We start from the raw sequence: 12,613 nt of genomic DNA, 5'->3' as shown, positions 1-12,613 counted from the left end.
ATTCCTCTGGTAAAGCAACATGCTCCACCGGATCTCATCTGAAGACCTGTTAGATGGAGGCTGCTGAGGTACTCAGAGTAAACCGAAGTATTAAACATTGATATTGACAAAAGGAAGAGTTCCTGTAAACAGACATTACCGACCTGAAATCTACAAATTAAAAAGAAAAAGGCAAATGTAATTTCGAGGATCACATCTATCTGATTTCCCTGGGGGATGCTTCATGGCTTTACAACCACATTTCCCTGCTTATTATGAATGTTCATTTCATCTTCACAGCTTTTGTAAGGTTCACACAAACAGAAATATAGGGGAAGAATTCTTGATAAAAATAAGTAGAAGGGGAAAATAGAATGAAGAAGGTGAAATTCAAATGTATGTAACTTACAGGATTCAGCAAAATTATCATGTAGTATGTTTCAGAGAGACATGATCGATTTAAAAGACACCTTTTCTGAGCCTTTCAACTTTTGAAGTGAAATGTCTTTATCTTTAGAATAAGAAATATTATTAAATGAACCCACGTTCATTCCATTTCTTTTCAGGGAGTCTCCCCGTATTTGAAAGAGACAAACACAACCCCGTAACAAGCCTCGCCCAGGCATGAACTTCAAGTGCACTGGCTCTATGAAAAATGTATGGAGCCCTGAACTTTACAGCGACTGCCATGCCTCCCTCAGTCTCTTACGTGCCTCCGGCAGTGTAAGAGCCAGGGTGTCGTTCAGAGGCGATTTTTTTCTTTACACTTTTCCCAGTTCGCTGAAGACGACACCGGCCGTGCCGTGTTTCAGAGGACAAGTGTACGGCAGCTCCCGGCTGTTCACACAGCACCGGCCAGAGGAGGAACCGCCGTGTCGCCCAGCTGTGAGCATCTCAAACCCAAAAAACCCAACAAAACACCCCCTAAAAGACAACTAAACACCCCCCAAAAGACAACTAAACACCCCAAAGAAAACTGATGAGCATTTAACGGGGCGCAGTTCGGGCTCCCCGCTCGCCCCCAGCGCGGAGCTCAGCGGCACGGCTCTGGGAGGGCGGGATTCCCGCGGGATGCCCTCGGAGCCGCTCCCTGCCGCGCTGCCCGGGGTCCCGGCGCGATGGCCCCGCGGGGCGCGGGGCGCTGCCTCCGCCGCGGGCTCCCCCTGGCGGCCCGGCCGCGCTCGGCCGGCGGCACCGCGGCGCGCAGGGACTCCGCCGCCGCCACGCCGGGCTCCGAGGGGCTCCGAGGGGCTCCGCGCCGCGCCGCGCCGCTCCGTGCCGTGCAGTGCCGTGCCGCCGCAGCAGCCGTGCGCCAGGGCAGCGCGGGGCGGTGGCGAGCGGGAACAAAGGGGATAGAGGCGGCGCGGCAGCGGCGGCTCCGCCGGGGGGAGGCACCGGCTGGGCGCGGGGGGTGTGGGAGGAGGAGGAGGGTCGCCAAACTGCTGCCACTTCGTCGGCCGTGAGCGGCACTCGCTGGCGGCGGCGGCAGCATCCCGCCCCTCGCTGCATGGCAGCCCAGTGAGGGAGGAGCGGGCGAGGGTCTGGCGCTGCCCGGAAGCCGAGGGAGCCAGCGCCGGCGGCAGCAGCGCCCGCCGCCCTCCCGCCGGGATGCTCCCCGCTCTCCGCTGAGGCGCAGCCCCGCCGCGATGCTCTCCCCCGAGCGCCACCGCCACCACCGCCACCCCCCGCCGCCGCAGCCGCCGCCGCCGCCGCACCACCCGCCGCAGCCCAGCCATGTCGTGGCCACCATCGAGAACCTGCCGGCGGAGGGCGGCAGTGGCGGCGGCAGGAGCGGCATCTCCGCGCCCTCCTCCAGCGTGCGCCAGAGGATCAGGAAAGTGCTGAACAGGTGAGGCCAGGGGATGGAGCGGGGCTCTGGCGGCACGGCACGGTGCCGCTCGCCCTGGGGCGCGCAGGTGCCGCGGCGCCCGTCGGAGGGGCCCCGACCCGGCCCGGCCCCCTTGGCCGGTTGGAGCGGCGGGGCACCAAGGCGCCGGCGGGGCGGCTCGCTCGGCTCGGCTCGGCTCATCTGGGCTGGGCAGCGCCTTTCCCCACGGAAGCCCCGGGCGGGCAGGCAGCGACGGCGCGGAGCCTCCCCCAGCCCATTGTTGCCTCCGAGGCGGCGGCGTGAGGCGCCAGCCCTCGCCCTCCCCGCCGGTGCCGCTGCCGATCGCACCTGCCGTGTCCACAGGCACAGCCTCCGCAGCGGAGCCCCCGCGCCTCCCGCTTCCCCGGCCCGTCACGGACAGGCTCGGGGCGGCGGGAGGAGGGAGCCGACATCCCCGCTGCCGCAGCCCGGCCGGTGGCGGAGCGCTGCCGGGGAAGTTGGAGCGCGGGAGGCGGGCGAGAGGGCGGCGGAGAAAAGGAAGGCACTGCCCCTGGGGCTCCCGACCGGGCTCCGCCAGCAGCGGCCGGGCGCGGCCTCATGCTCCGGGGTGCCCGGTGGCATCGTGTGGGATCTTTGCCCGATTCCGAGCAGCTCGGGGAGCAGCACGCTGGGGCTGCTGGCGAGAGGCGAGCCGCTGGGTTCTCCCCTGCGTGGGGCTCAGAGTCGTCAGTGCAAATATGGGAAAACTGCAGGGATACTCGGAGTAAATTATTTCACCGAAGGCACAAGAAAGCGCTGGAACCATCTTAGTTAATCCTTTACGCTCCCCTCTCTGCCGGTTGTTTCTTTTGCGCTACATTTGATAAGGGCAGAGGGTTTTACTACAAAACAGAGTCCATCCAGTGCCTAACCGGTTGCTCTTCTCCAGAAGGAGCTCCTGTCTGAAAAGCCAGCTGGAGCCATCACTTCTGCCTAATGACTCTTACGTGCTAAACAGAGCAGTTGCAGCAGCGGGATGGTTTGTACCAGAGCTGGCCTCATTGTCCCGGCTTTAGTTTTAGATACGCGTGACATGGCTGAGCTACTGAACCCAGCTCTTCTCAATGGGTATGTTAGGTTTGAAAATGAAGGTCGTTGACCCTTATAAGCTTTTAAATATTAGAAAATTACAATTCCTACAAGTGTTACATTGTTAAAGATACGTGAGGCTATTTGCTCTCAGAACATCCCTTATTACATGCAATTAATTAACTGTTACCATTCTAGGAGGATTCCCCAAAGCTTCAGTAGCAGAGGAAATATTTATCTTTTGTTATTTGAGCATGACAAGGGTTGAAAAGAAGTTGAAACGAGTAAGAGCTGCTTCAACTCAATGACACATTTTCTTGTTCACATGCATTTTGCAACTCTCAGTATAGTCAGATTGACTCAATTCCTCAACCCAACAGTCCAGTGTCATCTTAGGCATCCTGTGCTTGCAAAATCCCACTCTCCTTCTGCTTGGTCATCCTGAGGTGTGTGTCAGTCCTGAAATAAGACACTAGAGAAAAGATGTTTTCCCAGGGTCAGCAGGAGAAAAATGAAGATGTGGTGAAGAGATCAGATACAAAAGCAATAGGATCTCCTGTGGAAGGGTGGTAATAATGACCTCTGGGGAGTCATCAAATTGACCACAGTTTTCATGGCTAGGGGGTGTTGGATTAATTCATATAGTTTAAGCAGTTACTAGGCTTATGTATGGATATGATTTAGCCATAGATAAAAGAGTCAAATCAATATTTATTGTTCTTTAGATATGATTATATGATTAGAATGAGATTACCTAGGGTGTGGTGAGTTTTTGTTTTGTTTTGTTGTTTTTGTTGGGGTTTTTTTTCCTTTTTTTTTTTTTTTTCTTTTTTAAAGGAAGGGGAAAGAGCAGAAATTTGCTCTGGTGAACAAAGTTCAAATCTGTTCTGATTCATAAACTTGAATCTAGAAATGAGGTCTCCCATTGCCCACAATCATGATTGTGATCTTATCTCCTCCTCAAACATGAAATAAGAGTAAAATTTTTCCAAATTTATGTGATTTATGGAAAAGGGGAAGACTTGTTACTGACATGTTTAAATTCTTACCCAGTCTCACATTGTGCATCAATGGAAATTCTGCACAAGTTAGATTTCCTTAAGTTTCCTTCAACTTTACATGGGAACTAATATCTCAGTCCATGTAACATCACAGCTTCCATCAGTATTTCTGTTGATACTGTGAAATGAATCCTGACACAATGTTTATATTTTCATGCTCTATGGAAACTATAGCATGCAAATACATGAGGGAAAGGAAGAAATATGTATGCCATATCCCTAAAGAAGTAGGAGACCGGAACAAACCAAACATTGGCTTTTCCAATTGTTTTTCTACTGGAAAAGGGTAACACTTTCTCTGTGTTGTCTATACTTCCTGGGCACCATTTGCTTGAGACCCTTCAGTGAAAGGTTCATGACTGACTCCTTGTGCTTCTGTTTCCTGCTAGACAAAGTAAGGGATCATCAGGCAGGCATCAAAATAAAAAGGTTGACAACAACTGGGGCTGACAGAAGCCTGCTTACAGCTGGTGGAATCACACAGTGGTTTGGGTTGGAAGGGACCTTTAAAGGTGACCAAATCTAACCCCTGCTGCCATCAGCAGGAACATCTTCAACTAGATCAGGCTGCTCAGAGCCACGTCCAACCTGAGCTTGGAATGTTTCCAGGGATGAGCCATCTACTACATCTCTGGGCAACCTCTTCTAGAGTGTCAGCAACCTCATCATAAAAAATTTCTTCCTTATATCTAATCTTTTAATTTAAATCCCTTGCCCTGTCACAAGAGGCCCTGCTAAGAAGTCTGTGCCCAGGGAGGGGACAGACTGTGGTGTGGTCAAGGAAGAAACAAGACAGTAGGAAAATGGAGATAGACACTGGCAGAAACTGAACATTGTTTCTTTCTCACTTTCTTTGTAGCTGTTCATTCACCCAGGCACTGATTTCTGCATTGCCTTCCAGGGCAATTCAGGAATTAAAGCAATTAAAAAAATTAAAATTGTTTTACAAGCTGTGGAAGCTTATTTTAACTTCACCTTCCAACCTTTCCTCTCTGTTCACCTAGTAGATCCTGAGGTAATAGAAAAACACTGGAACAACCCCTGCAGGGTATTTGAGAGAGAATATACTGAAAGCAGAGCTGATTTCAGTGATCACAGCAAACACTGCACTCTGAAAAGAGTTTTCCATAACAGGAGGGCAAATTAAGACACAGCAGTGAAGGGTTAGAATTATGAAGGACTGGAGATGCTTGAAGAAATTATGGATTTTACTGGAATAGTTTGTATGTAAATTCTGGGCTGCCAGTGATGGTGAAGAGGACCTGCTGCAACAGGATCAAACTTCCTGTTACCCGTGAAGTAGTTATGGTGCTTAGGGTTGTGGTTTAATGGTGGACCTGGCAGTGCTAGGTTAATGGTTGGACTAAAGGATCTTGGAAGTCTTTTCCAACTTTAATGATTCTATGGTTCTGAGCTGGGAGAGGATGGCTTTGAATTGCTATTCCATGATTACATACTGTTGATATGTTCCTCGACCTGTGACTTACACCCATGGTCCATGAAACCCATCTGCAGGGCTCTGCTTGGTACCTTCCTTGTGACATTTGCTGAGCAGGTGTCCCTGACTGAACCTGCCCTGCTATGTTGCAGGGGAGATTAAGAATAATGATGGCTGCTTGATTGCTTGCTTCCCCAAACTTCTGTGAAGTCAAAACTGGACTCCACCAACTCTGTCTGCTTGTAGAGTCACTTAATAAGCAGTGACTGACCTGCTCCTCGTTGCCTGCCACCTATAGTGGAAAGCAAGAAAATAAATCATGTGGTTTGGAGTTCTGTGGCTCTCTGTGCCTCCACCCTGGCACCCACATATTTCAGAGATACCTCTTGGTGGGTCTCAACTTGCTCCACCTGGCTGTATCCAGCACAACACGGGGCTTGTGTCCCTTTCCTTCACTCTCTGGGTGATCTGAAGGGCAGAGAATCACCTGACAGATGCTGCCTGTGGACTCTGAAACTTTTTGAACTAATTTACAGGTTGATCTCATGCTGAGAAGTCTGGTTATCACTTCTTTAGAGGAACTGGACAGACAATAAACATTGCTGAAACACAGGGGGAGCAGGTTGCTAAGTAATCTCTTTGGGGGATTCTTGCAAATTGTCTCTAAATGAGAGCCAACAAGTGAGATACCTGCTTATACATGGACATTTTCTATGTAGTCCTGGGCAGCAGGACAGGGAGGGAAAATGAAGTTTCTGCAAGCAAAAAGAGTTAATATCTTTAGATACTATGACAAAGTTATTTTAGCTAAGTAAATGAGATTCTTCCTGGAAACAAAAAATACCATAGCCATGTCAATGAACTCAGGTCTCCAGAGAAATGTCTAAGGCACTGCTTTTGTATTGCTTTCCTTGACAAGGACTTTTTCAGAAAGCTGGATGGCACATGCATTTTCCTGGGTTTACCCACTTTATATCTCTTAGTGCTTCCTTAAGGAATACTAGCTATAAAATCTAGCTGTGCCTTATCTTGCTGTTTCAAGGTTGTCTTCATGGGCCTTTTCTTGCTGGCAGTTGCTGAACAGCACTTCGTATTTCTCAGAAGTTTCCTAAAAATCATATCAGAATATTAGAGACATACTCAACTTGAATCAGGAAACGGAGTAAGAGTTATTTCAGCCATTCAATCCATTTCATCTTTTAAATAGCTTTGTGGTTATGTTCTCTGCACTAGCGAATTGCAAAGGCTGTCTTTGGAGCAGTGTGACTTTCTCTGATTCTTTGCTCACTTATTTACTTTATGAAATAAATTTCAGCCTTGTGCATAAAGCCAGTGCGTGGTCTAATTACTATCTTAGGAAAAGGAAGAAAAAAGATGTTTTAATGAGTATAATTCATTAAACTAAGCAGTGATTTATTGAACAAAATTATCTGAATAAAAGCAATTTAGTTTTTCTTTTTTTTCTTTTTGAAAGAAAGCTTGTCTGTTTGGGTGCAGTCTGAGTAAAACTTTTGATTTTTTAGTATGTTACAGGCCTGATTCATACCTGATACTGGAGTAGAGAAAGAGTTTGGCCCACTAGCTGACTAACTTTGAACTTGAACCATGTGTGAAAGCTACTAACTCTTGAGAGATGAGAGCTGTTTAAATGGCTCTGCAAGTATCAAAAGCTATAACCCAATGTGTTTTTTTGTTCTAATAACATGCACCTGCATAATAAATCACACATAGGGATTTTATGTACTAAAAAGAACTTGGAGCTGAATAATAATAAAATTGAGACAATGTGTTTCATTGCCCTAAAGCAAAAACGTCTTTCAGTTGACTGATCAGAGAGGCAAACAAACCAAATAATTTATGGCATTTTTCCTTAATGAAAAGCAAGTCAAGGATCAAACATATTATTTTGAATCCAAAAAAAGAGTGAGTATTCATGACCTTCAGTTGCTTCTCTTTCTTCTTCAAAACAAAAGAATTTGCTTCCTTTGGGATTTTTATTCTTGAAAAGTACAAATAGCTCCTCAAACTCCACCCAGAATGATAGTGACTGTAGAAAAATGAGCCTGTGCTCAATTCAGATGGCCATAGTTCTCATTTTAGGTAAAAATATTTATACCATTCTGAAGCAAGTCAAAGAAAATGAGATCAGAGCATAGATAAAGCAACTAGGTTGGCTTTACTGTGCCTGTTAGTATTATTCTTTTTGGTCGAGGAAGTGGGAAGGTCATATCTGCCTGTAGGAAAGCATGCTGGTGGGGGATATAGAAATGAAGTGATGAAAAATTGTCCACCCTTTCCTTTTCCCATTGGTTTACTTGTAATCGCCATTTTGTAAGTAAATGACTCCTGCAAATCTGCTGTGTTCCCAATAATTAGGTTGCATAAGGGAAATACCTGTAAAATGGGAAAAAAAGATGCTCTTGTCCTTCTCCAAACAACTTTTTTCAGTGAATGCACCCTTACTTACTGGCATGCCATGGTACACTTACAATGCTTTGATTTAGGAGTGAAGATCAGCTAAAGCACATAAAGTTTCCATGTTGTCGGTGTAGCACACACTGCAAATCTGTCCAAGTTTGGTTTCTAAGTGTCTGAGTGTTATTTCCTAACAGGTTTAGAAGCCAGGATTGGAAAGCTTTGTCCCTCTTGCCTTGTTTTTGCTCCTGAGAATTTCCACTTTAGGAGATATAAGCCTTGCTGGTCCTGTTCTGAAGCAGGAATTGTTTGATGTGATTTGATATGGTAAGCGCACTGTAATCCAAACCTGACAGCCCCCATACTGATTGGGAAAAGACTTGCCCTGGGAAGGGCAATTGGGCAAGGCAAAATATGTGGGTGTCTTCTGTCTACCTATGACATTCAAAATGCCAGTACTTACTGGGTTTCTGTCTGTAAGTGGGAATTTTTGACACTGGCTGTGCTGTGGGCTTTGGGAAGGGGTTACTGCCTCTTGAACTAGGGGGGTTTCAAAGGAGCAGCACCATAAATGGCTCCATAGAGAAAGCGGGAGGAATGGACAGAGTGGCTCTTATGGGATGGACAGAGCAGCTTTAATGTGCTAATGAGGGGAAGGCCAGATGCCAGCAGCGATCAGAAGGGCTCTTTGTGGCTCTGTCTCTTTGGAGATGGCTGGAGTCTCTGTCCTTATCGGGGTTGTTTCTGCAGGCAGAGGGAAACACTGGGGCTATTAGTGAGGTGTTCCCTTCCTTTAAGTCAGCAGATAGCCTTACAGATTAGCACTTGAATACTGATTAGGGCTAATTACCAGGAAAGCTTACAAAAAAGAAGTTGCTGAAGAAGCTTGACTTAAAAATCTACAAAAAAATCAGCCCTCAAGCCCAACGACAACAGAAGTCTCATGCTCAAAGGCTTGTGAGCTGAGCTCAAACTCAGCTGAAATCACCTGTTGCAAGAACAGCTGTATGGGGACTCATAAATTGCTATGACTGTAAAGTATGTAAGTATTGGTGGTTCTGCGATTCATATTGTGAACTGCTTACTCTACCTGTCTGTGCTTATTTATGTCTGTCATCCATCTTGCTGAGATTTTTACTGAAAACACTTAAAGTTTTGAAGTTTGTCTTTCAGCTTTCTCTGGCTTGGTTTCTCTTGTGATTTAAGAAAACACTTCTTCAATACATATTCGGTCTCAGTCATTTTTCTCAGAGACACCAAAGGATTGAGGTAGCAGGTTTGAGTCTCCTGCATCACCTTTTCCTCAGTGCAGGAGAGAGCAATCCCCCAGCCTGGCCATGCTCCATGAACTCACCTGCACAGCAATGCTGTGCCTGCCGTACATCTGCAAGGAGTATGCCAACTTTTTGGGATGTGCCATGGCACACGGGACCAACCAAATAATTTCCTGGAGGAGGTGGGTGACCCTTGATCTCACCAGAAAGGTCTGTTCACAAATGATGCCATGCAGGCTCCACAGTAAAAAATAGGAACACTTATTAAGACAGTCTTCTGTTTGTAGCCGATACAGTAACTTCAGTCCTTAATTTCAGATTCCCCTTGGTGTGGTGGTCAGTTGCTTCCTTACACTGCCTGTTCCCCATGAAATGTGAGAGCTCACACTCCACCTGCAGACAGGTCTGACCTATGGCAACCTGAAGGAACTCAGGAGCTGGATAGTGAATCCTCTCTTTTGCTATAACTTTTTTTTTCCCCTGTCAGAAAATGCAGATGAGTCAAAACCATGTGAAGAAGCATTGGGCTTTCTCAAGACTGCATGTTCAGTAAGGCTTCTTATGTCCATACCAGATTTTTTTTAGACGTAGAGCAAGTAAGACTTCATAGTAATGTGATGGTAGTACTTACATAGGAGACCATGTTTAACTCTGCTTTGCTGCATCCCTGAGGGCTGCTCTGAACATATGTACTGTGAGGTTTCCTTGGGATGAAGAACCTCAAAATATCATGGTTTTGTCAACGTTTAGAACTTCTTTCCACCTTCCCCCACCCCAGCTCATCTTCCAAGGCATTTCAGACTTCAAGGTGTTCATTTAGAAAAGCACACTATGCTTGAAACAGATTGCTGCATCTCTAATGCAGATAAATTAAGTAGTTTATGTCCAGTAGCAAGACCGTAACCCTGGTGTTAATTTCAGCCTGTAAGACAGTGTTTGCTGATAATGGAATGCAAACAAAATTTGAAACATTTGTAGTGATGGCTATTGGTTTACTTAGTCCTCTTTTGTGTTCATTTGTCAAAGAAGCTGTGGTGTGTGTGTCCAGAAGCTTCACTGTATGTAACTGGACTGCACTGATTTTGAAAGGGTGCTGTCTTCTGTGCCACATTCATTCTTGTTACTTTTCTCATCTGGCAAGTTTTTTTTTAATGGGAATTGACTTTTTCTGCTTTCCATTTGGTAGAAATGGAATATGAGTTAAGAGGGGTGTAAATGTTTCACCTCTTCAGTTAAATAGAGAAGAAGCCATTGACTTTGTGGGAGGGAAATACCAGAATCTGTTCCTGCTCTCATATCTCTTAAACAACCTCTTCGAAGCTGAAGAGATCTTCACAGCTCCACTGCTGGATCTCTCCAGCCTAATAACTAAAGTTCTGATCCTTAATGTAGCCTTGGGGTGGCTACCTCAGACCTTTTCAAGGGAATGGGGAGTTTGAGGGAGCTGGGATGGGCTGAAGGAGAGTGGTGGCTGCAAGGTAGAAACAGGGAGAGTTCTGTCTCTTTTTTGGAAGAGAGGAGGTAGATGTCTAACTCTTCACAAGAATGCCTGAAGTGAGTCACTGAAAGGTAGGGGCCAAATGCTCCAAGGAGGGTAAGGCATAAGCTGTAACTTACTCAATGCTTTCTGGTTTTTACCAAGATTTCAGTCTTTGTCTGCCCAGGTGCCTCTGTGGCTTTCCCAGTGAAATATTGTTCTGCATGGATCTTTTGGGTTTCTTTTGCCCTATGATGGTGAGACAAATGCTAGAAAATGCTTACTAAAATTAAATTAATTACCCTGTGATTATTTTAAACCCTGGTATTTTATGGAGTTTAAACAGCTCTGTATTTTCAGTGGCTTCTGCAGCCTGATTTTGGGCCATTTGCCTTCTGAATTCGCTTCTTACTAGAATTTGAGTGCTGCAATGAAACTAAGGGTTTCTTTCCTGTTGCTCCTTTCCTTTTCTTTCTTGGCTGCTACAGACATGAAATGCTTTTGATTATGTTTTTTTTAACTCCCTGCTGCCAGTATATTGAGGTCTGTAGGGATTGTCCTGGGTAGATTGAAAGTGAGAAAGGACAGCAAATAGCAAGTAGAGTAGGAAGAGTTGAGCAAGGAGCTGGAAAATATTTTAATGGGTGTGGGATTTGATACTTGAAGGAAATAAAACTTTAATGTTGTACTTATAATTTTCATCAGACTGGGTATGAGAATTAAGTACCCTCTGGCAGGAAAAGTTTCCAGGCTTCGTCTAATATAATGGGAGGAAAGCCATCACCCAAATATATGTAATGATCAACTGAAGTGCCTCCTTTTGCTGCATAACCTACCAGACATGCACAGGTCAGATTTTGGATACCTGACCTCTGCTGCCCGGTGCCTGATGTGCTGATATGCTTTGTAGAAAAGGGACTTTCACCATTTGCAGAAGTGCTGTCTGGCTTGTCTCAGAGCAGACAACACTTGTGGGCAGCCCTGGAGACCTTGTTCCATTGCTGCCTCCTCACATTCTTCTGCCAAAGCTGCTTTGCTTTGATTTAGTGCTCACCAGCATTGACAGTATACTTCAGGGGTTTCTTTCTGGGTGCAGTTTGTGGTGGGGGAATCATGTCTTCAAGGACATTCAGTGGATTCCAGGACATTTGGAGGATTTAATCTAGAAGCATGGGACAGGGTGGTGTGATGGTTGTCATACATGTAAGAAGGCACCTCTTACTGGCATTGAAAAGGAAGATTCCAGGTTTTCTCTCATTTAAACATAAAGGTGAGAGCAGAAAAACTGTTCTGTAGCAGAAGTGCACTCAAGGAGTGAGGCAGAGTGGTCAAGGTAAGATACAGTGCCATGAAGTGGTGCTTGAAGGGTTGCCAGAAATGGAAGAGTTACATTGAATTTGTATTAACCGAGCAAAATCTCTGGGGTTCAGAGTTGCTCTTGCTCTAGAGAGGTTACCTGAGTTTAAGCCACCAAATAATTCCCTAATGATTCACTTGGATAGAAGAACTCTGTGTCCGTGACTGTGTGAGCATGTGAGATCTTTTAGTTACCTAAAATCAACTTCCTATTATAAATAAATAAATTCTTACACATTCTAATTCATAGAAGAATTTCTGTTAAATTTGATGTCTGAAATGGTTCATACATATCGATTTGGTATACATTACTGTGTTAATGGAACTTATTATTACTCAGCTAGATTAATTTATTAGATTTATCCCTACATTACAACCTATAGATGCATTAAGACATGAGCCCACTGAATCAATACCAATTTCTTTTCTCATTTATGAATGTTCTTACTAACATCCAAAACACTGTTACACTCAAGAGTATTTAGCTGCCATTTATTGTGAAGCATTACACTCTGACAATTTAAAATTCATCTTATTTCTTTGTCTTTTAATGATTATTTTTTGCACATATGTGGGCACTTGCTTGAACAAAATGCCATGCATCAAGCATCAAATGAGTCCATGATCATAGTCTAGTCACTGATATTAGCAGCAACTTAGGTGTTTGCAAGGTTAGGACTCCGAGACCACACCTAATCTTTGAGATGCATTTTGGCT

At 45.6% G+C, this 12,613-nt stretch overlaps 1 protein-coding gene across 1 annotated transcript in view; it reads left to right on the top strand.

The window, feature by feature from the left end:
* Window positions 1-1,392: 1,392 nt before the first annotated feature.
* Window positions 1,393-12,613, top strand: part of SLC35F1 (solute carrier family 35 member F1) — a 224,799-nt gene continuing 213,578 nt past the window's right edge. Inside the window, exon 1 of the mRNA XM_085056100.1 lies at window positions 1,393-1,828. Coding sequence (XP_084912226.1) covers window positions 1,626-1,828 — 203 coding nt within the window. The 5' untranslated portion in view covers window positions 1,393-1,625. The remainder of the gene's footprint in view (window positions 1,829-12,613) is intronic.

Source organism: Lichenostomus cassidix, chromosome 3 (assembly GCF_008360975.1).
Source record: "Lichenostomus cassidix isolate B80296 chromosome 3, HeHo_3.0, whole genome shotgun sequence".
NCBI lineage: Eukaryota > Metazoa > Chordata > Aves > Passeriformes > Meliphagidae > Lichenostomus > Lichenostomus cassidix.
This window is presented reverse-complemented; position numbering and strand designations above follow the sequence as displayed.